The sequence below is a fragment of the Balearica regulorum genome, chromosome 9, assembly GCF_011004875.1.
Source record: "Balearica regulorum gibbericeps isolate bBalReg1 chromosome 9, bBalReg1.pri, whole genome shotgun sequence".
In the NCBI taxonomy this organism is placed as follows: Eukaryota; Metazoa; Chordata; class Aves; order Gruiformes; family Gruidae; genus Balearica; species Balearica regulorum.
This window is the reverse complement of record NC_046192.1, coordinates 5,672,272-5,696,646: the sequence shown is the minus strand read 5'-3', so window position 1 is coordinate 5,696,646 and position 24,375 is coordinate 5,672,272. Positions and strand designations below refer to the sequence as shown.

The following is a 24,375-nucleotide window of genomic DNA, read 5'->3' as shown; positions in this document are numbered from 1 at the left end:
AATGTCTACTGCTCTGTTTGCACTCCATACCTGTTTTTCTTGACAACCACATGCAGAGAGAGAGAGAGTCTGAGAGCGCATCTCCCTCGGTACAGATCTCCCTGCTTTTGAGGCTCTGGCGACTTGAATTGACCTTCACGGCCTGCAGAGACTGCACGGATGCTCAGTAGAAACTTTTGCGTTCAACTTTCCGTGAGGCTGCGCAGCAGCACATCGGCAGTCCCCGCAGCTACTTTTTGCTGCCTCGCGTGGGTTAGCGCCGTGGGGGAGCCCTCGGTGGGGCTGGAGGGAGGACCAAGCATCGCCCGAGGTCTTCAGCACCCCCTCTCCATCAGCGCTGCCCACGGCTGAAGCCCTCGGGCCGGTCCGGGCGCGGTGTCAGCGCGGCTGTACCGGAGGCGCCCGTCAGGGCTCTTCCCTCTCCTTTCTCCGTTCTCCCCCTAATTACGGCAGAAGCCAATGAGCGGGGGGCGGCGGAGCCCCCTCGGACCCCGCGGGGAGGGGCGGGGGCGGGCGGCGGCGGCGGCCGCACTCGCCGAGGAGGAGCGCGGGAGGCGGGCGGGGGCAGCGCCGCCGCCGGGACTGGCGCCCGCCACCGCCGCCCGGCACACGGCCCGCGCCCCGCAGCGCTCCGGCCCGGCCCGCGGCCGCCGGGGGTGCGAGATGGCAGCTGACGGGAGCCGCGGGGTCCTGGGGCTGTGGCTGCTGGCGGCGGCGGGGCTGTGCGGCGGGGTGGCGGCGGGCAAGTCCCCCAGCTGCCACGAAGTGCGGACGGCGTTTCAGCTGCGGCAGATCGGGCCCCTCAAGCTGGTCCCCGACGTGCCCACGGCCGGTCAGTACCGACCCACGCGCGGGGTGGCTTCTCCGCGCCTGGGGGTGGGGGGTGTGTGTGTGTGTGTGCTGCGGGGCGAGGGTTGCGGGGGGCGGGGGGGCGTGCCGGCCGGGCTGGCCTCTGCCTGTGCCCTCGGAGCGGCGGGGCTCCCCGCGGGCCGCTCCGGTGCCGCTGTCGGGGGCTGCGCGCCCGCTTGCGAAAAGCCGGTGCACCGCGGCTCGCTTCGGCTGGCTCTCCTGCCAGTCGCAGGTAGGGGGGAACTGGGCGGATTTGGCACGCCTCTTAGTAAAATAATTTTGAAAGACTTTCCTAGGAAAAGAGACCGCAATGACTTTTCGGTTTTTACATTGTGCAGGTATTGCTTATTGATCGCCACCGTAAGCACCAGACCTTTTTTCCCCACGCGTAAGCCTGGTGTGATCCCTTTGCTAGGTATTTAAAGCAGGGGCTTCCTTCTGTAAAGGAGCCCTTTCTTAGAAAGCAAACTAGTAACCGAGTCGTTAAGTAATGCTTGTTTGCTGACCAGCTGTAGGGATCCTCGGGCAGGCTGGCGAATACATTGTGCCTTCTGAATTAAGAGTTACCTTGCATATGGATTCAGAACCGTTGTCATAAGGAAAGGTGGAGGTAACACCTTGGAGAGATACTGTCAACAGGACTTAGCTTTTGTGTAGTTAAGCAGTAGGTCTGCAGTACTTGTGAAAGCTGATGAGTAGTGTGTTGTTCCCTTTTGCCTTTTCATATGGTTCCTGAACAATGCGTGACCACAATGAAATGGAAAAGTAACACACATGTAATAAGAAAAGATTTTTTGTATGTTCTACAATTACCCTGTAGAATTCATTGTAAGGGGATAAAGTATGTTATAATGTCAAAAAATGAATAAACTCTTATAAATGACCATGCATCTATCTAGATAATGAAGTCACATCCCTGACTCTTACATGTTTTAAGAAAATGTTTGCAAGAACTGGAATAAAAAAAGCAAAGACTATCAATCTCAAAACAATCTCTAGCTGCCTCATGCTAGCACAATTGCCTGTAGGTGTGTGGTATAAATGTCAATTTGGGTTGTTGCTTTATTATTTTTTTCACATCTTTTTTAAAGTAGTTCAATTCAAAGCCTGCTGAGCCTGATGGAAAGACTTCTTATCTTAAATGAGTTTTAGATATGTTTCCTACTATGAGTTTCTGTCTTAGGGACAAGATCTGATAGGCCATTGGGCTGATTTCTTATGGCACCACTTACGGCTGCAAGCAATTGCACAGTGCTGGTGATCTTTAACTTCGCTTTACATAACATAGTTGAGATGACGCATGACTGTAAAGTCATCGATGAGCAAGGAGTCATTCCTTGTTTTGTGGTAAGAGGAGATTTGCAGAAATGGCATTTTGAAGCTTCAATTATGGTACCATTCTCTTGTGCTGGTAGAGGTATCAGATCACACTTGTCTTTGAGAGCTAAATATGAAAGCTAGTAAAAAAAAGAGGGAAAACAAGGCTTTTCGTCCATTTTGATGTACACTTAACCCTCTTTCCTGAGCTCTTTCTGGAAGAAGCTCTTCAAACTTCAATTAAATTGATTATTCTACGTTTTCTATAAAACTGTGGTACTGTAGATGAAACTTGGGGGGAAAATTGTGTGCTTCCAGAAGGAAGGTGTTGATGCTGTGATGCTTCAGAGAGGTGTCATTGTGTTCTTGTGTCATATTGAACTTTCCTATTGAAAAACAAGCTCTCAGAAAATAAATAGCATGAGAGAAGGTGAGTGAGGGTAATAAGCTTTTAAATTTTAGCTCATAAAGGTTTCTTTTGAAGAGGATGATTGGAGCAGAGCAAAGCTGAGGAAAAGTGGCTTATATTGATCTTCCCTGTTCGTTAAGTATACTCAGCTCCACCAAAGCTTGCGTGTTTTAATGATATATTGCCAGGCAGTAATGCCTCCTGTCTTGTGCTCTCTTAATTAAGTACTGAAGTGTTTTCCAGTGTTTTCATCTGGTAGCTGTTATAAGGGAATATACCTTAATACAACCCTCCCCCCCTACACACACGCTTTTTCTCTCTCTAGGACATTGGGGCTCATTTTATTATACACTTTAACAACACACAAATATTGAAGTCTTCAGGAGAGATGCTTCAGTTGTCAGTTTAAGAAGAGGAGGGGAAGAGCAGTGGGCATCTGAGGGTGATGCTGGAAAGCAGCATGCTCAACTGAAACTAGTGGTGAATGAAACCTGCGGAGAGCTTCCCACTAACTTCTCATGTGGGCCAGACCTCCGCATGCACTGGAGTAGTCCTCAGTTGGCTTGTTTTATCATAAAGTGGTTTTGGTTGGAAGGGACTTCAAAGATTATCTAGTTCTAACCCCTCCTGCCATGGGCAGGGACACCTTCCACTAGACCAGGTTGCCCAAAGCCCCATCCAACCTGGCCTTGAACACTTCCAGGGAGGGGGCATCCACAACCTCTCTGGGCAACCTGTGCCAGTGCCTCACCACTCTCACAGGGAAGAATGTCTTCCTAATATCTGAATCTGCCCTCCTTCAGCTTAAAGCCATTACCCCTTGTCCCGTCACTCCCTGCCCTTGTAAACAGTCCCTCTCCAGCTTTCTTGTAGGGCCCCTTTAGGTACTGGAAGTTGCTATAAGGTCTCCCTGGAGCTTTCTTTTCTCCAGGCTGAACAACCCCAACTCCCTCAGCCTGTCCTCACAGGAGAGGTGCTCCAGCCCTCTGAGCATCTTTGGAGCAAGTCCAGAGGAGGCCACAACAGGTCCATGTCTGTCTTGTACTGGGGCCCCCAGAGCTGGATGCGTTTTCTCTAGAAAACAGAACTTTTGCAGTCATGTTCTCTGTTTACTAGATATCTTCAATCACAAAAGTGTTGAAAGCCCTTGGCTAATCTCAAGTTAGTATTTATAGGCTAATACAACAAATCTGACAGACTTTAAAGTCTTAAGGATTATTAAGTTCCTACAACCTTCAGGAAAATCAGCAGCTTGGTTGAGGACAGAGGCCCAACCCAGTGCCAGGCAAGGGATCAGCAGACAGTCATGTGTGTATTTTCTGTCTCCCTTATGGGTGGTGCCCATTTCACCATAATAAAATTAGAATCTAATATTGGGAGAGCTTGTACCCTACACCCTCCTGTGGTATTAGGTGTGGCTGCGGTGTTCAAGTTGCACACTGATGGATCCTGGATGCAAGCTCCGTGGGGACTTGTAGCTGCTTCCCCATGTTACACGTGGTCTGCAGACAGGTTGCTGTGATCCCTAAGTGGGTAGGTGACATTAGAGAGGGACATTAGCGTGACCTACAGTGACATGGAGAGCAGCTTTGGGCAGGACCTGCCAGCCTCTGGTATGAAATGTATTGGTGAGGGAAGGAGGAAGGCTGCTGGTGAAAATAGGCTTTTGTTTTTAAGGTGTGATGTGAATCTGGCAGCACCCTTGCTGAAAAATCACCTTTGCAAGAGAACAATTATTGATGCCTAGGAGTCTCCTCTTAAATTTCTCTTCCATAGTTTCCCCAAAAGATAGCAGATATTTTTCTGAATCTAGTCCGTTAACAAGTGCAGGACTAAAAGAAGAGTGTTTTGATGTGGGATGGATAAAGAGGCCTGAACAACAGGTATTTTTGAGCAGCAAATCTCTTTTTAGTCTGTGTCTAAGACTCTCTCTAACTAGCAGAGTCTGTGATGCTATTTGGTAGCCTGTTTCTCTAGAACAAACTGGATGTTTCAAGGGTGATTTGCTGCAAATAGCAAACAGATTGGTCAGGTAAAGGTACTGCTGCCTTGGCTGTGATTCAGAGGAAGGGGGTTTTTTGTGTCTTCTCCCAGACTGGAAAATGAGGTAATATGTTCCCAGTCTTGTACTTTGATTATCACAGGCTGAGCTGGGTTGTTTTTGTAGGAGCTCCTTGGTTATCATTTTGATGAGAGAGAATTGTATGCTGCCTCCAAGAGTGAAGGGCTGCGCTAATCCTGCCAGGAGACTAAGCCTTTGGTTCCAGGGAGTCTAGATATCTCAAATCTGATGTGTACTGCTACGTGTGGTATTCCTCCCAGACATGGGGCTGCCGCTAGTGATACCTTATGAGCTGGGGGTTATATTACAGCGTAACTGCACACTGGCATGGACTGTGTTTAAAGTTCTGTTTATTCACAGGCTTTTCCGTGGAACCGAGCACAGTGGTGGCTGGCTGTCAGTGCTTTGCAAATTCACAGTTGGAAAACTGAATGAACCCAACTGGAGTCTGTGACTTGTCCTCATTCAGGCAGTGAATTGTAGCAGAACCAGAATAAAAGTAGCCCTCTTGATTCCTTTGGTAATCATGTAACCATGAGAACATCTTCTTTTTATATAGGCTCAGTTCTGTCTCTCTTGCTTATTGACTCATAAAAAAAATAATCTGTAAATGTGTAAGTGTAGACATAAAAGAATTGGGCTGATTTCTCATAAACGAGGAAAATATTTGTCATTTGTGAGAGAGTTCTAGGAACCCTCTACCTTCTAAATAATCATCTTGAAGACTACCAAATGGACAATTTGCTTATCTTGCTGCTCTACTGCTTTACAAAGAGCATAGAAGCTGCTCGGGTTGTGCTCAGGGACTCACCTCTGAAAGGCAGATTCTGCCATTAAGAGCTTCTTTATTCTTTACTGTTGTCCCGCACCTTAAATCAGCAGAAGTGTTCATTACCAAATGTATGTCTGAATATCCCTTAGCAGAGCTGGACGTGCATTAACAATTTATACATTAAAACTATTTTACCTTCTGAATAGCAACAGGGAAGTCCTAGGTTCCTACCAGAAGCTCCTTGCTGCGTGTGGTGCATGCATTAGACTGGATCTCAGCCTGTGGCAAAGCTCCCATCATGTTGAGAAAGGAGCATGAGCTAGATCCCTTTTTGAGTATATCCAAGAACATCTATTAAACTAGCCATTTTATTATTAAATGGGTCATGCCACACTTTATTTTCCTGTTTTTCTCTTTTATTGCCACTCAGCTCTTTATTTCTATCATCTTAATGAGAACACTGTAATTCCCCTGGTAAAGGCAGAGTGCTGAAACACATTTTGCTCACAGCAGCATTCTATCAAAGTCACTCATAAGTCTGGTGTGCACCAGATGTGAAATGTACTTGCTTTATTGGCTCTGGAAAGCTTTTGCCCCATCAGAATAAGTGACTAAAAGCTTCTGGTGTGAACTGCAATTTATACTTGAGTTTACTGTTAACCTGCATACATGGTTGTGTGGAACTGCCTTCAGTACCGTGAGTGAAGGGTTGCTGTATGAGCACAGTCATGTTAATACTTAGAAACAGTGTAGAGTGGTTAAGACTTTAAGAAAAGGTACAAAAAGTAATCTTGTTTCCATGAGGTTTCTTTTTCTTTTAGAAAAGCTATAGCAAGTTTGTAAAATGTCGTTGGCATTACTTGCAGCTTGTTATAATGGAAGGTTTTCTTCCTATTACACTTAGTATTTGCTTTTTTTATGGACACACAGACTTCTTGGTGATTTAAGCTGCAGGCTGTTGACCTGTAGAGGGAGTGGACTGGTCCAGTGTGAGAAGGATTCTGTTCCCATTTTCATCACTGTCTGAATAGCCTAAAACACAGCCAATCGTGCCTCAGTTTCCCCTTCTGTGGGCTGTATCATGGTATGTTATTTTGAGGGGTATTGCTGAAAAGCTGCCATGAAAGGGAGGTAGATTGCAGCCAAAGTATCAGCAAGTTATACCTTTATTTCTTCAAGTTGAATTCTTAATTCTCTCTTTATGTGGGGAAAAGGGCTAGAAGTTACCTTGGTTTCTGATGAATTGTAAGCTGTACCTGATGGCTGTCCCTCCTTCACTCCTCTTGTCCAGGGGCAGTCCCAAGGAAGAAGGTGGCTTTCTAGAGTCTCTGAGCAGTCATGGGCTGTAGTCTGCGCTTGCTGCAATAGCTGTTCTGAGCAGAAGAAAAGCTGTGCTTTTGCAGCCTGCAGCTCCTCTGGAGTAAGGATGCTTCCTTTGTTAATCTTCTGGGGATTTCATAGTGCTCTTCAGGCTCAGACTGTCATCAGAAGCGTTAACCTAAAGCTGGTGATGACTCTGGTGCAGGCAAGACTCATGCCAGCGGTAATAACTTTTTCTCCCCTCTTCTTTTCCCATGCCTTAAATTTCTGTTTGACGTGGGACCAGCTGCCCACTCTGTACTGCCCTCTTGGGAGTAATCTATACGCAAAAAAATCTGTTTAAACTTACTTAGTGCCTCATAAAGATGGAATCACTGTTCCACTGCAGATGGAAATCTATAGTTCTCATATCCATGAGCCTCAGAAGCAGCACTGTCCTCAGTGACTTGCATGAGTGTTTGGTCCAGGTGAGGAGAAGACTGGCTTGGTTATTCAGATCAACCTTTTCTGTAAATGTCTTGGGAAGGAAACCAAGAGTCAGCAGAGAACCTACCCTCCCCCAGCACACAATCCTATTATCACACTGAGTCAAGGGAAAGAGCCAAGTGTTCCTACAATTCACATCGTCTATTCATTCTCTCAAAAATCTCTGCTGAAAAGACTGTGTAGTGATTTTATTTTTTTAATGATCAGCTCAAAATCTGGTGATTCTGGTGTTGAACTGGATCTCAGGATGGAGAGCAAGCTTAGTAAGAAATGACTCATCCTTAAACTTCTGGTGGCTGCTAAGAGCTGCCTCTGTAGCACCTATGTGCCACTGAAGTTTTGCCATCAGATTGTAATTGCAAAGTAATAGAAAAGTCTCTCCCACACCCCTACCCCAGTATTGCAGGGATGAGCAGTCAGTTCTTAACCAAAGGGCAGTATTAATGAAAAGGCATTAGTGTGATAAGTGAAAACAAAGCTGGCATGATAATAATCACTATATAAATCAATAAAATAAATACATCAAAATGAGTAAAAGCTTTTATAAAGATTAATCATGAAAATTGGCATGAACATGAGGATCTGTAAAAAGCAAGGATATGTGTAAAATGCACCCTGGGCAGTAAAATGGATTTCTTATTTTCAAAAATGGTTTTGCTTTTAGGTGGTATAAAACTAGAGCTATAGTTCCAAGTATTGCAAAGTCTTTGCAATTGAATTTTTTCTTCCATGAAAGCATAAAATGACATGAGAGAGAGGCATATGTTTAATAATACCTCAAATACATACTCATCACTTACCAGTTTAAAGCACAGCATCTGCTTCTAGGGGAAAATATGAATTTTGATGGATCAGAATCAATTTCCAAACAGCAGCCAAGCCCATGACACAGAATTTATAGTTAGTCTCTCAGTCTCTGTCAACTTGATTAGGTATTGCTATTCAATATGATAGAATCATCTTGATATCTATAAAGAGATATTTACAGATATTTGTTTCATTCACATTAAGGTAACTTCTGAGCAGCATCAGTGGATGAAATGAGGTACCTAGCTACCACTTAATGACTTCTTAAGAATAAAAAAAGATAGGGAAGTAAGTCTGCTTCAACCTTCTACCAAGCACTTAAGATTTAATTTTTTAAGGCCATATATTATTTGATGGAAAAATGCAAAATATTTTTGCACAGTATCTTGTTTTGTTTAGATCTACAAAAGTGATGTGAGCCCCAAGCTAAGAGCTGGGACCACAGGATTACGTAGTACAGACTTAGGAGGACAAGGATTTTCCCTCCTTTTTTATCCTTCATGACCCAAGGTGGTCTTTTGTAGATTCAGGTGCGCTAGGACACTACACGTAATCTGGCCTAGCTGCAGTCTGGACAGGTCTTGTGTTGTCTGTGGAGTAAGTATAGTAGGACTGTGTGCCAGACTGCTCTGTTGGAAAGACAGCAGGTGTCCGGAATACTTTTTTTATGGCTGTTTTTTGTCCATTTCAAGAGCTAAATATTTTCTGTAGTGATGCTGATACTTGGAATTAGCCCTTTGTGTCTGAACTGCTTTAGCAAGACTGGTCCTTACGACTACCCTGTAGAAGAACATAAGGACAGTATTTGTATAACCCCATCTTAAGGTGTCAAATGAAACTCAGGTGGCTGAGAAGACACTGCCAATTCCATATTGAGTCCTGTAGTCTAGTGGCATCTGATGGCAAGTAAACCTACATAACTTAGAAAGCAATGTAACCAATTCCACTGCTCCATGGCTTTTTTCAGCAGACACTTCAGCTGCCTCTGGTGGGTGTACTCCTGAGATGAGAGGTTTCTGCACCGTTATAGTAGGGTAAGACCCAAAGGCTCACTTGGTATTGAAGGTAGTATCTTCCGTACAAGGTGCTGCACAGGCATGCCAAAGGCTTGACCTAGCAATCTTACAGATGAACTTTAGAGTGCCTGACTGTCCTGAACTGCCTTGGGGCTCTGAGTGCTGCTGTATAGAATCAAGCACCTTAGTGGTATTTAGCAAGTGATTTATGATGGAGCAACCACAACCTTGCCTCTTATTATGGATAAGCACTCTGCATATACTTTCACAAGAATAAATCCATCTATTTTACTCTTTTCAGTACATCAGTTTTAAAGGATGGTTATTAATTACCTTCTTAGTGTATTCATACATGCATGATTAATGTGTAAAGTTTTTACTTGTGAAATTTCAAGGCGTTAGTTCAAAGAATACAGAAAGAACTTAAGACAATGGAGGGATTTTAAATATCACAGATGATACCATTAAATTTATTTGCTACTTTCTGGACTCAAAAGTCTCAGGAAGTATCATTAATACATATAATATCTCTTGCATTTTGCTAGCTAAAACATAGGAATAAAAAGAGCAAGTGTAGCGAGGCAATTGCATGGGAACTTCAGAGCTATAGAAGGCAGAGAATTATTCCCCCAGAAGCTGTTTTTAATCAGCCTTTCCCCTCTTTAGCCTGCTTTATATGAATCTGTGCCATATTCTGCCTTCCTCTGTTCTTACTGGGTTTCCATTAATGCTGACAGTCATCATGCATATATATGCGTTTGAAGTATCTATGTATGGATTTTTTGTCTTCTAATGACTCTGCTTGCTTCCTGGGACCATGGTCTTTCCCTCTCCAGAGTTCTTCATCACATGGTGGATGTGACAGCCGTTCTGGAGGGCCATCCTTTTCTGAGGGGCTCCTTCTGACAAAGAGCCACCCACTCTGCTGTGCAGACCACTGTCAAGTCCTTTAAAAACAAATGAGAGACAAATTTCAGAGAGCCTCGTTCCGAACCTAACAATATCAGATAGGTCATGGTAGCTTTGTTTGGCAGCTAGTTAAATTGGATAGTTCAGCACATCCCTAGATGTTAATGGTTAAATGTATTCATTGTTCCAACAAGGGCCCTATTCATAAGGGGACTATTCTCTGCTCGTTATGCATGCATAATTCCCATTAATGCTGCTGGGGGTTAAGTGTGTATAGCGAGGGGGGGAGAATGAAGCTTAGGTTTACACACCCATGTTTGCACTCAGAGAAGAGGCTTTGTAACACATGAGAAATTGATTGTGTTTCCCTTAACTTTAAGGAACTTTTAAATCTCTGCTTTAAAGAGGAAATGAGAATGGAGAAAAAGTGACACTTGCATAACTGACTACTGCCTTGCACACTATACTTCATCAATGATTAGAAATATTACTCTGGTGCTATTATTAGGGAAGCCTTTTGAAAGTAACTAAGTGCTTGGAAATGCAGAGTTCTTATTTGGGTATCAAAAAAATGACTCAGAATCTTTAACTTCAGGCACAAAGTTTTGCAAACTTTTGACTCGTGTTAATCAGGGTGACAAGATTTTGTGATTTTATTATACAATATGGGTATTTTCCATAGAAAACCTTCAGATTAAGATTCCTCACTCTTAGGTGCACATCAAAGTCGTGTAAAAGCCATAAAGAAGCTAAGCATCGCCTAAGAAAGCCTTTCAAGTTCCAGAAAGTGCTTGAACTACTGAGGGTTTTGAAGCGCTCTAATCTCTGACATGGGTGACGTGCTAGGCTAGCACTTTTTTGTTTTGTCACAAATCATCCATGCACATAGTGCAAAGGGACCCTGACAAAGTCATTTTACTTTTGAAAAGAACTGCTTTTTTCATACTATTATGTCTCCCATTCACATCTACATGTTTGCTTCCACTTTGTTCAGGTCTAAGTAGCAGGGCATTTGCATAGTCTTCCCTTTGTTCTCGGTAAATATGGAGTAAAATGAGCAAGATCCGTGCTGTGAAATTAAAGCTCTACTCTTGAGAGATCTTAAAGGCCAAATCCTCACAAAAGGTACAGCAACATAGTGCCAAAGGAGCTAGTGTCCAGAACAGCTTGCCCTGAGTGTTTGTGCTAGGAAATGTGAATAAAGGGAACGTAATCTGGTGAAAACTGGGTGTAATTAGAAAAATACACTGCTGAGAGCTGCTGAAAGAATAGAATAATAGAAAATAGTGCTGAAATGGACCTGAAGTGATCATCTGGTCCATTCCTACTACTTGCAGCCAGGATAAGCTGTGTTTAAATCAATGATACAAGATCACAATCCTTTTAGGCTGTTTATTCCAGTGCTTAATTACTTTACTGTTTTTTCCTGATTTAAAACCTAACTCTCCCTCACTGAAATACAGGCCTTTTGCTTCTTATCCTATTCTAAACCTTCCTCTTTGCAGTAACATTCATGTATGTGACAAACTGCTCTGGTTTGTTCTGTTCTGAAGCAGTGCTCTATGCATTTGCACTAGTGACAGAGCATTCAGCTTTTTTGTGTAAGTGAATCCAGCCTAAGTTTGGGATACATGCACCTGGAATGAATGAAGTTAATTGAAGATGCGGTGACTCATTAAGCATCATAACTTGATTTGGTGTTTGAGCCCAAAGAATGTGTTTCTTCCTCCTTTGTAAATTTTGGAGTATTGTGAAGAAGGAATTGTGTAGCAGACATAGTGTGGAGATATCAAATTCCATGCTCGTTAAAGCAAAATAGCTAATTACAGATTTGCCATATAATGGTAGAGGGGAACATGCAGAAAGAGCAGTTTTCAAGTGATCAAACTCTCAACAGCAGTTGAGTTGCAAGGTTACTAGTGGAAAACTGCAGTGTTGTCACACAGCAGCATGGAGATACCTGGAGACCTGAGACTTACATGAAGTAGGGTGTCTCAGGGCTGCAGCAGGGCATTTGCTCCTAACTTGAAAAGAATATGTATTCACCCTAGACTTTGCTGGCAGTAGTTCACTATATTGCAGGTGTGTAGGACAGAAGATGGAAATCAGGCTATTGAAAGCAGAGGAAGGTAGGCAAAGTTTGAGATCTCTTGCAAAAAGAAACAGGATTTCTAGAGCAAGTCCGAGGATCTTCAGTTTTTCAGGTAAAGAGTAGCTCTGGCGCTTAACCCTCTGTTCTTCAATGTGTCACTGTCTTGGGTCCTTGTTCTTGAGCAATGTTTTATTGTTACTGATGAAGGGGAATTATTCTTACTTTGTGGCTGAAAAAACAAGCCTCAGAGATTGGGTTGTTTATGGTTGTCTCCAGGTGGATTTGGTCTTGCTCCAGCATGCTCTAAATAGCTACAGTCCAGTGCTGTGCTGCAAGCAGCCATACCTGGCATGATGCTGTGCCTGAATTCAGATTATCCTCTACTGCTTCCAGATCAGAGTTTGTGTCTTGCCACTCCAGAGCATGCATGTCTGTCTGAAAAGCATTGTATGGCTGTACTCCACATGACTTGTCCGGGAGTCTGTCAGAGAATGAAATCTCAAACCCTTCTGTCCTGTGTTCCCACCCCATTGTCCTTCCAGAAGGACACACAAAAGGTGGGAACTGGAAGGCTTGTGTTATGTTTCCAGAAGGGATGGGGGCTTGCTAAGTAATATTTGGGGAACAGCACCCAGGATCTTGTATGGCTGCCCTGTGTTGGCAGTCAAAATATTCCTTCCTTGCAACACATAAGATGAATCAGTTTTTCAGAAGTGCAGAATAGCGTGAGCTTTTTAGTTATCTTCTCCTTTACATGGGCAGTTAAAAGGAGAAGTGCAGTAAGTCTGAAGGCCAGAGAACAAAGCATATGTAGAAAAAGCACTCACTTCCTGAAACAGAGTAGGGCTTTAAAAAAAAAAAAAAGAGATTGGAAACATTACTCTGAGAGAGGCTTTCAAAATTCTGCTCAGAGAAGACTTGACTTTAGTGTCCTAATCTTAGTTTTGAAGTCTGGGGAAAAAATATATTTTGCCATTTGGAGCAGCTCAAAGTTGTATTTGGCTAAAGTATTGCATTTTCAGTTTCAAGCTGCAGTAATCAAATTTACTCTTCCTAACCTGGTTTGCCCTAGATGTGTCAGAAAATATAAACATTTGCCTTCCCCAAAAAGTAGCTGTGGTTTGGTTGTACCTGGTTGTGATCTACAGCTCACTGGGAGCTCCCCCTTTACTGGTCACGGACCTGCCCTGCTCTGTGGCTTTCTCCGATGCAAATAAACCCCAACTGTGATGAAATGTGTCAATGTTGTTTGTTGGCAGGGCTGTTGGCTTAGATTTAGGAAGTTTACTCTGGAGTCACTATCACAGGTGCCAAAACATTAGCTGAGTAGCAAGAACTGAATAGGGCCAGCTTGTGTCAGTTTGGCTGCCGCTGTGTCTCTCCGATGCCTGCCATCCTCAACCCAGCTTCCTTGCTAACTGCCTGCCTCTGGCCTTTCCAAACGTGGACTGTGTGTAGCCAGCGCTGCCTGCCAGTGTGTATAGCTGGCTTCAAACAGCTCTGCAACATGGTGGCGTGCTCTGTGCATCTTGAATGATTAGCTCTGAAGCATCAGTAATGCTGTCAGTGTTGAACAGAATAACACAAGCAAGAAGGGAAACATAATCAGTTCAATGTACTGGGAATGGTGCCTTGTTTTAGTGATGGAAGGGAAGAAACATGATTTCTTAATTTATAAAACAGGTGCACAGGATCACAATCAAATACAGGCTCTCAGAGAACACTGGACATGCACATAACAAAAGGCAGTATCTACTAGGAATTGCTTGCAATCTTAGCAAACAAGTATCCTCCTTTCTTACACATGGGAAACAGAATGTGGAGACTAAGGGACTTGCCTAAGGTCAAACATACATTTTTTTTTTTGTATTGCCAGACCTAGGAGCTCATCAGAGGTTTTCAGAAGTTGGTCTGTATTCCCAGCTTAAAGGCTTTTGGAACATCTTCCAAAGGATCCTGCCTCTCTTCAGTGTTTCAGGAAGCTGCATCTGTTTCCGAATCCGTTATCTTGGCTCATGATGTCCCAGCAAGATACAGGCCTTCCTGCTAAACATACTGCTGGGGACCAGGAGTGGGTGGCAGGATGCATCATGTGCAGCGAGCTTGGCTACTTTCCAGCTTGGGGGTATGGCTGGTACTCAGAAATAGGGGAATGGTTCCTTCAGGTGGGATTTCATTTTCTTTAACCAGGACAAGACTGTTGTTTTCGTTACTGTGCAGTTGTCCTGACCTTTCACATGGCATAACTTGGAACAAGCATTCAGCTCGGCCAGCCTTACTGCTGGGCTGTGTGGATGTGCAGAGGGATGGACTAGCATGGCAGTGTGGGGCCAAACTGCTGAGAGAGCACTTGCAAGTTTTATTTCTTCTGCACGCTGGTGTGGAATGAGTGTTCATCTGTAGTTAAACTGTCATGTATGTTGGGTTGTTTCCTCTTTTGCCTGCTGCGGGTTGCCTCCCAATGCCTGTGGGTCCAATTCGTGACAACAAACTCTAGTTTTACATCAGTGTCACTGCTCCTGACAGCAGTGGAATTATCTGCATGAGGAACTGAAGAAAGGGAACAAGATGCAGAGACCTTGTGATACTGTAGCCTTGCTGTTGCCTGTTTTAATTACTGTGTCATGGGTGATGAAGTTGAACAATTGGAACTGTGAGGGGTGTCTTACCTAGTAATCAGTTGCTTTGTTCTGGTTCAGCTCTGTAAATGATTGCTATTCCTTTTGTGTAAATAGCATCAGCTCATTGTGCTTTTCATCTAATTTTGGGGTATTTCACCTAGGTTTTTAGAGTCTTTTCCCCTTTTCTCCCTAAAAACAAAGAAATAAAATGGAAGGGGGAGTGGAATCCTAAAGAAATTTGTTCAAATACTGGTGAAAATTCTGATAGAAACTGTCCAGTAAGCCTGTGTATAACTGTTGACTTTGGTCCGTGACTTCAGAATGAGAAATGACCAAACTGGTCAAAAGCATTTGGACTGTAAAATTAACACTTCAGGGAAGATGGATACATATGTTTAAAGGCAAGAGAACATGTTGTCTGAGTACTTGACTTCATGTATGGCTTTCAAGTGAGATGGCAAAAATGGAAATATTCAAATCTTGGAGGAGAAGGGAAGGTTGGGGAATTGTTAGTCCTCACTTCTCCAATACTGTTTTTCTTGCATTTTCCTGTTCTGAGGCTGTGGCCCAAAGATCTAATAGCCCCATGGTTCCTTTTGAGTTTGCTTTGCTTTTGTTTCTTCTCCCAGTCTAAGCTTCTTACAGATTTTTATGTTGACAGATAAAATGAGAAAGAATTGAATGTGAACACATCAATATCTTTGAAATTTTCTGTGCTGTGTCACCTTATATGGATCTTACCACAGTGGCTAAAGCATATTAGGAAGCAGTTCTTATAAAAAAACGTCATCTGTCATTGGTAAAACAGTTGGCGCTAACATCTGAATTATTGTTAGGTTTCAAAGTTGAGATGAATGAGGCAATTCGCACCTCTCATAAAGCTATTTTATTTCATCTCCCTGTAGAACTAGATAGACAGCCTCATATTGATTTGCATTTGGAAGTTTTCTTTATAACTGTACAGGGCTAGAAACCTACCTCTTTCATTTAAAAACAACTTCCGTTTCACTGTAAACACTATAATCCACAGAGTGCTTCATAGCTGTGTTTCAGTTTAGGCTTTCCACCATATGTGGTTTGTGGCACTTTCTTGTGGCAGTGAAATACTCTCCCCCCACTGGAGAGCAGAAATGGAGTTGTTAGTTTGTTGTTGTCCTTGGGTGATATAGAGCAGGAAGATTTACTAGACTTTTAGAAAATATTTTGTATGCATTTATGACTTTTGCTGCTGGGAGAAAAAAGTATGGAATTTTCTGCTGTGAATGTGGTGAGATGTAATGAAAGATGAGTCATAGTAGACTCTAAATTAATGAAAGTTCTTGTAATTTTTTTCTCACTTCTGTATTGCAGTTATACATATTGCCCCAGGAATGTTGAGGAAGGAGTTGGCATTATGGTACATAATGTAGAAACCCCCTTGGCATAGACCCACTGACCTCTATCAGCCTAGATTGTTTTAAAATGTACTTTATATGCATCAGTCCAGTTTTCATGCTTTTATATCAACTCTAAGAGGAAAGAGAAGGATGGATCCTCAAGAGTGTAAATCTTTTTAATTTGCGTGTACTGTGGAGTTAGCAAGCCCTTTAGCATTCACAGTCTTACTGTCAGCAGGTCTCCCGCAGAGGCCCATATTCAAAGAGTTTGTCTTACTTAACACTGGACTGATGTGAAGTCATTTCACTTAATCAGTGTCAAATAATTTATCACTTGTCTATAGGAGTGCAAGATCTGGGGGTAGTGACCACTGTGCTCTCCCTTGGGCCTGGTAGCTAGTGCTTGCTCTACTCAACACCTGGCACTTACCAATCTGGGTCTCTTCTCAGCTGCTCAGTTTTAAACATTAACAACTTGGACTGAGATTGTCCTTACAGAACTTACAGATTCTGTCCTTGGGTTTCATGCCTTCTGCTACTGAAATTATGCTGTTCCTGAGGTCAGGGCTGGCGGTGGGGAGGGGAGGAATACAAGAGGAGGGAGTAGTGAGCTGGAGGAAGGCAGTAGAGGGGAAGCTGAGTGGCCATGGGGAAGAACAGTAGAACAGTGCCTTGTTTGAGGAGGGTGAGAAGTGGTCGGAAGGAGTCCAGGGAGTAAAGGGAGGAAGTGGCTAGTTAATGGTTTTGCAGGGTTTGAGTGGAGGGATATTCAGTTTTTAGGGCACAGTCAGACATGTTGTGCTCCTCAGGTCCAGGCACGAGGCAGGTTCTATGGGGTACAAGCTGAGGTGAAAAAGCTAATGAGTATAGGCATACAGTTAACCTATGGTGTAGGGCAGAAGGTGGTTTGGAAACTAGGCCAAAAGTCAGAATACAAGAGAAGTGAGAACCAGGCAAGCAACAGAGGGAAGTGGGGAAAATTTTGGATGAAAAGTACTTAGCAACAGATCTAACAATGCTGCATTGTGCAGATGCTGCCCTTAAGACCTGTATATTTTGGAGAGTTCCTGCTCCGGAAGCTGATCAGAGCCAGTGCCTGATGGTCTCCAGCTGTCCTGCAAGCTGTGGCACTTGCTGATGCTGCCAACTCTCTGGAGTCGTGACATCTTGCTGTTCCCCTTCCTTTCCCATTCTAGGTTTCTACCCCCCTTGAATTTGGTGGCATAATTGCAGTGCAATCAAAATTGTCCTCCCATTTTGTGGGGTTTTGTATTTTTTTAGGTTTACTCAAGCACTCTTGAGCTACTAATGCAAGCTATTTGACTTTACTAGAGTTGAAAGTAGCTACATGTGCTAGTAGTTACCTTAGGTCATCTAAGTGGTGCTTGAGAAAACTGGAGGTGTTCATCTTTTATCCTTGACTATTTCAATTGGAAATCTGGTCATGACCTTAGTGATGCTTCAGTGTATTTTAGAAAAACAGAATGTAAAGTCCACAGATCAAGTTAAACAATACCTCTGTTAACGTATAATATGAAACAAGGGATCAGGGAAAGGAAATTTTCACAGCTTGTATTTTCCAAACTACAGTTCTAAGTTGTCATGCTGGATATATACGTGTTGTCAAGCTGCATATAGCGAGAAGGGACAAAGTCAGGATCTACTTTGGTATTTTTTCAGCTTTTTGCCCTTAAAGGACCTTTAACATACTGTTTGTCTATGTATTCTTTATATTAAAGCTGATAGTGGGATTACTTTAACAAAATAAAGAGTTAGAAACAGATTGGTAAGTTCTTTCTGACTAATCAGAAAATGTGTGTGGGAGGGCCTGGCCACAGTTTATCTGAGGCAGGAAGAGCAGACATTTCCCTTTGACTTAGAGTCTCTGCCCCTTGGAGCCTACCTGGATGTTACCCCTTGCTCATGGGAGCAGAAGGTTTATAGGGTTAGGTGCTATTTAACATACCAGTCATTTGCACTGGTGCATAACGCTGTGTGCCAATCAGTCTGTTGCACTTGCTTGTTCATTTTTCTGGTAATTCCTGGCATGCACTACTTCAAGCGTAGTAACTACCATATTTTAAACATCAGTAAATCAAATAGTAGCTATTAGACTATGCACACGTGCTCAATGAGTTTAATATACTCTGTGTGTCTGTCTAGTTGAAAACATTTTATTAGTTGCAATGGGACTGGGTTGTGCACAGTGAGCTGTACTCCCTGCAGGTGAAGATAGCTTGTGTTTCTGTGGATGAGTGTTTCTTGACAGCAGCCTTGCAGATGAAGGTAATGATGGCTTTAGCACCGCTGGGGCACAAGTAAAGGATGGACCTCACAAATTTCTGGCAGCCTACAGTGGTTGGATTCCCTTTCCCTGGTATGGCTGTGCTAGTGTGGGCTTTTCTCATGCACCAAGTAGTTGCAGGTGGAGCCCTGGTTGGAAATTGCTTCCTTTTTCACTTGATTTGTCCTCCTCCCCTAAATTAGTTGGATTTTAATTGCTGAATTTTCCTGTAGCTGAGGCAGCAGCTGCACCAGACAGATGAGTCTCAAGGAGGACAAAATGTTGGCTCGTGTTCAGCGGGGCCAGGCACAATGCGAGGTACTTTTGGCACCTTCCTCTGTGTTACTGAGGCATAATCAATCTTGGAGTCTTTGAAGACATTTGTACAACATTAAAATCTTGGGCTTTGGACTAAAGCTTTGTTTGGAAATACTGTTGAAAAGTTTGTAAAAATACGAAGGAATAAAAACTATGAGAAGACAGATTGCACTGAGTTCGCCCTCTGCTCATCCTTGCTTAGGAGTAGTCTGCAGTGGAAGCTATAGGCTCAGCTTGTTTAAAAAAAATCAACCTGTCTCTGAAAAAGTCAGTGAAGGTAGATCAACTAGCCTGTGTTAAAAGTTTGGCTTTCTGGTTTCAGAGTATAGCTTTTACAGTGTGGACAGCACTTTAAAGACAGTGCGGGGCAGTTGACATCTCCACTGTGTGTTAGAAAAACTGTTAAATTACATGGTCAACTAACAAAACCGACTTCATCTAAAAGCTAAATATATGTTCATTTTATTTATTAAACAGGTGCCTCTCTCCTTTTAGGATCCTAAACTAATTCAGCTAGCTTTAATGGCCAAAGTCTCTTTGACTTTATTTGTACCAAAGTTCAGAATGGAGCCCAAAACCTCTGCTGATTTAAAACAAAGAAAAAAATCCCCAAACAATACAGAACAAAATACTCCACAGCCAATTGCAGTAGAGCTGGCCAGACAGACATCAGGTAAGGATGTGTAGTTTTCTGTGCATTTGGCAGCTTAAGTAATTTATAATAGTGATAGGGAGGTGTTTGAAGGTAATGCCTTTGGCATGCGTTATTTTAGGGTTGCAGAGCAGTTTGGAGTAGCGATCATTGTTGCTTTCCAAATTACTTGTGCTTTAGACTCCAGTGTATTAATAACTTTTCTTGCTCTTCTGAATGTGACTTTGTTTTTCGAAGTGGAGCAAGTTACTTCACCCTGTTTTTTATAACGACAGTAAGGTTGTAAAGTCTATAGTTTTCCCACTTTAGAAAATAAAAAGCTTAGCCACAGTTTTAACCAGTACTCAAGGGAAAACCAGATTTGAATGGAATAATAATGTACATGATCATCAGAGTAATCCTATCTGATGTGAAGCAGAAAATGGATTTGTTTTAGCTATAAACCTTTTAGAATTGAAGCCCAGGTATGTCTGGTGGAAGGTGTTCTGCTCTGTCAGTAAGTTTATGCATAAGAAAATGAAATAGAGAGGTGTCTTGGGATGCAGGTGCTCCATGTCTATGGCATAAAGCTGGAGTCTAGCAGAGGGCTCCTGTCAGGGGGCTGGAGTACATGTGGGAATTAGGGAGCTGGGTTTGCTCAGTGGTAGGGAGAGAAGGTTAAGGGAGATCATACTTCAACTGTCTACTGGGAGGAAATAGAGAAAAAGGAGTCTGATTCTTACAGGCACATGGTGATATGTTGAGAAGCAATGGACACAAGTTGGAACATGGGAAATTATCATTAGATACAATTTTTTAATTTATTTTTCCAACAACAAGGGTGGCCAAATATTAGAACAGGAGCCCTGAGAAGTTATGGGATCATCCATCCTTGGAGATGCTTGAAACTTGCCTGAATGAAGCCCTTATATGTTGGTTGACCTGCTTTAAGGGGTAGGTTGAACTAGAAGTTCTTTCCAAACTAAATTATTAGTTAGGAAATAAGGGACAGGTAAGAAAATCCTAGAGAGAAATTAGCAGAATCAATTGCTGAAATAACATTGGTAATTTTTCTTCCCTCATTCACAAATGGTGCTTTCTCCAGTGCATAGAATGGCTTTGTTCCTAAACTTCAAGGAGGACTTTGCCCTGAAGGTTGTGTCCCTCTTGCTGATCGGCAGTGCCCGTACAGAGCAGAAGCGATTGCTGCGGCACTGTGGGGTGCTGTCTGTCCCCGGGGTGAGAGCTGTGGTACTTAGCCAGCATCTCGGCTGCATTCATGCAGTGTGCTGCTTGGTCACCACCGGGTTCCTGTGTTCTTCCCCTCTTCTGTTGGAGAGAGTATTTTGCATTAAGATGAAAGAGATGAGATAAACTAAAATTAGTATCAGAGTTATTAAAGACTTCAAGATATTACTAATCAGTTCTAATTTAATCTCAGCACCCAGGCATGTGTAGTACTGAAAACTTTTATTAGGTTTTTATAATTGTGTTAAAAGTGATATCCCCCAGGCTAGCACTGAAGCAAGTGAAATGGCCGAGATCTGTGCATGACAGTACTGACCTGATAGCACTGCTAGGGGAGCGGGGTTTGCTCTTTGCTGGTCTTTTAATGCTCTGTGTTTTACATCAGTCTCCTTAACTGTCAGGGGCTTAGTGCTATTTCTATTTAAGAGTGCTTTCTGCATCATCTTGGCTCTGGACCAACAAAAACTAATCTTCAGGCTCCTGGAGTATTTATCGGAGGAGATAGCTGGGTGGGGAATCCCAGGAGTGTAGTTCCAGCTGAGATATCCATATTCGTCTTAAAGCTTTCTGGAGGAGATGCAGGTTCCTGTGGTGTCTTGGTTCAGAGGGGAAGGCCAGGCACAGCACTGATAGCCAAGCATTGCTTCCTTGCCAGGACCAGTGTGTAGTCAGCATGGAGCACTTTGTATTTCAAACCCTTTTGATGCAGGTCTGAGCTTTGCAAAAGTCTTTCAAACAAAAATTCAGAGGGTTGCTGTAAGAAGAAAGGCTCTGAGTAACAGCAGTCTGGCACTGGAGATGCCAAGTAACATTTACAACCCCTTTGCCCAGACACCTATTTGCGAACTGACTTAGTTGCTTAACCGTCTGTAGTATAATTTCACGTACGCTTTGTAGCACCAGCTCAGAAGCAGTCCTTCCCCGACCCCCAGTTCCTTGTGACAGAACAAACATATGTTCATGGGGTGAACTGGGTGAGGGAACTGATGCAAGTTCCAATTAGCCTGGCCAAGAAGCTAATTTCAACCCGGGACAGCTTCTCTCGCAGATGAGAGCAGGTGAGCGTGCCCAGCCTGTGACGGGCTGCTGCTGTTAGCAGCCTGCTGGCTTATGCCAGGGTGAGGTGGTCTTGTCTCAAGGGCTTTCAGCAGGGTTCAGGACTTCAGGTTTCAATGTGCAGGGTTGTTTTTTCCTGTTTTTGAGATTATATCAAAGTGTGAAACAAATCCACCTCTAATATGGTATCCTAAACCAGCCCAGTCTGTGGCAACTTTGATGTTTGTTTGTGAACTGATATAAAAATGTAGGTGAATTGAAATATTTCACTTTGATTTTGATCTTTTTGATATAAATTATCTGCTCTTTCAAATGTGAGTTGTTGTAAACTGGAAACAATGTTTTCAAGTCAAATGACATGTTTCAACTGGCTCAGTGTTTTTATTTCTTTTTTCCTGGCAAGGGAGATTTATTGAAGCTTCTCCCCGCAGTTTTGGTCTCAATGAGCTGTTGACCTGGAGCTGGCCCTGAGCAGAGCCTGGTTGCTTCAGTGTTTCTCTGCTGCTTTTTCAGGGTGCATCCTTGTACCCTCTTGTTTTTCATCATCATCAACTGTATTTGGAGTCTTGCTTTGTGTTAATCTGCAAGGCCAGATGGTGAGGATTAATGCAATGTAATTGCTCATTAATATTTCTGTCCCAATGCCTGGTCTGGGCACTCCGCGGTGGCCTGGGTGAAAATCCTCTGGAGGAATATGGCCTTTTGGGAGAATCAAGGAGAAAGGGTTTCTTTGTCCCTAGAGGCCGATGGGGATGTGGAGGTGGGCACCTCAGGGCCCCCGTTTCCATCTTGCAGTGGAGGGAAGGATGGATATGTTGGAAACGTGCTGTAGTGCCAGGTTTCCTGTTGGGGTGTTTGTACTGATTTTGCTGAGAAATTGCATTGGAAATATCTGCTTTTTAATATTCCGTGACTATTTTGGCTCTTGTATTTTTTATGCATGCCTCTGGTTTTGGATTTGCTCTACTTAATAGCCTGTTGCTTTTTCCTTCCTTTCTTAAAAGATGTATTTGCGAAGCACCAGAATATATTAATCTGTAGTCTGTAACAGCTCCTTTCGGAAACTTTCTGGCACCTGCAAATCCCATGGTGTGGAGTAAATAGACACTGACTGTCCATCACAGCTATATGATGTAGGTTTCCTGATTAAGGACACTAAACTTACTGATACACATACAAAGATGGAATGATTAGAAAAAACAAACAAACAAAAACCCCAACCAACCAAAAATATTCCACAATAACTAAGTTTTTAATCAACTTTCAGCTTTCTCTGTAGTTGTGAGGTGGGAGTGATTTCAGTGCCTTTACATAGGCAGGCTAGAACTTGGTTTCAAAAATGTCAAGGTTAAGTAGATGAAGATCTACTAAATTTAAAAAGCAGTTCTTTTTTATTCAGGTGAATGCTTGTTGACTTTCAATATGAGTTAAGCCTAGAAGTTGAAATAGCAGCCTCTGCCTTCCCAGGAATTGTAGGTAGCTCTAGGTCTCTATCAATGTGGAGTCCTCTGGTGCCAGATAGCTAAACTCAGGCTGTTGCAGAAATCAATTCGATTTTCATAGCAACTATTGCTGCTTATTTTGTTTTGCGATCTGATTCACAAAGGAACTAAACATGTTCAAACTAGAGAGAAAAGGAGGGGGAGAGGCAAGCCACTCCAGCTTCCATAGCTTTTAGAAAATTCAAATGCCTTTTTCTTTTTTTTTTTTTTTTTTTTTTGGTGAGCTGCTTAGGAGTTCAGAGACTTTTTGAGATGTTTCCCTAGTGTAAGAAGTGAATAGGTGGTTCCTTGAGGCACTACACAAGTGAATATTAGATCCTAATCGGAGGTGTGGTTTTCATGCAGGTGTTCAAGTTATGATGCCCTTAGTGCACGGTGTACAGTGGCAATCTTGTCACTTTGAATGTCCATCTTCAGTGATTCTTCTGTGCCCTTGACTGAGTCTAGATGATCTTGTGCCCAATGCTCTTGATACCGTAGAATAAGTTAGTAGCTGATAATGCGATGTTATCCAAATTTAGTTGAAAGTCATAAACGGTTGTCCTTGAGATGCTGAGTTTCAGTGTCATTCCTTACGGGTTGTGTTTTCTTTCAAAATTTTAAATGTGGTGGTTGTTTTGACATTAAGAAGTATTATTTATTTTTATGGTATATGTTGGAAGGTTTTCTAATTAATGTGTGTTTCTTGTTTCCTTTAAGAGTCAGATTTACAGATCTGTCAACACAGAGCTCCAACCTGCTGCACAAAAAAAATGGAAGAAAGTTACCAGGCAGCTGTTCGAAGGGAGAGGACGCAAAGTATCCAGGCACTGAACTTTGAACTGAAGTACATGATTGTTGGTCATATCACAGCTTTTCAAGGTAGGAACTCTTGAGGTACTGCAGTCCTATGAGCAGTTTATAAAAGTATCCTCTGCAATCAAAAGGGAAAGCTCTTTCCTGTGTTTTTCATTTCTATTGCATTGCATGCTATAGTCACTGGCTTATGGTTTACTTCCCTGTGCTTTGAGGATCCTGCTTTTGGAAAAAAAGTGATGGCACTTAATCTTGACTGGTATTTTAAGCATCTGCTGAACTCTAATTAGGAATAGACGTAATCTTAGACCTTGTTCCCGGGATCATTTTAAAAAAGATTGGCATGGATTTTTTCAAGGCATTTTCAACTGTCATCTAGGTGCCTGATGGGTTTTTGTGCTTTTTGATATTCTGTTGTGTTGCCAAACCACTTACCGGTGTAGAGAGTTAAATGAAAATGCATTTGTTTGTTGATGCTGAAGAATACGTGCTCTAACTGATATGT

At 42.9% G+C, this 24,375-nt stretch overlaps 1 protein-coding gene across 4 annotated transcripts in view; it reads left to right on the top strand.

The window, feature by feature from the left end:
- Positions 1 to 444: 444 nt before the first annotated feature.
- LOC104640687 (glypican-5) overlaps positions 445 to 24,375 on the top strand; it is a 394,501-nt gene continuing 370,570 nt past the window's right edge. For all 4 annotated transcript variants that reach the window (XM_075760926.1, XM_075760928.1, XM_075760925.1 and 1 more), the window contains exons 1-2: positions 445 to 832; positions 23,775 to 23,936. In XM_075760926.1, the coding sequence (XP_075617041.1) occupies positions 460 to 832; positions 23,775 to 23,936 (535 nt within the window). In that variant the 5' untranslated portion in view covers positions 445 to 459. The remainder of the gene's footprint in view (positions 833 to 23,774; positions 23,937 to 24,375) is intronic.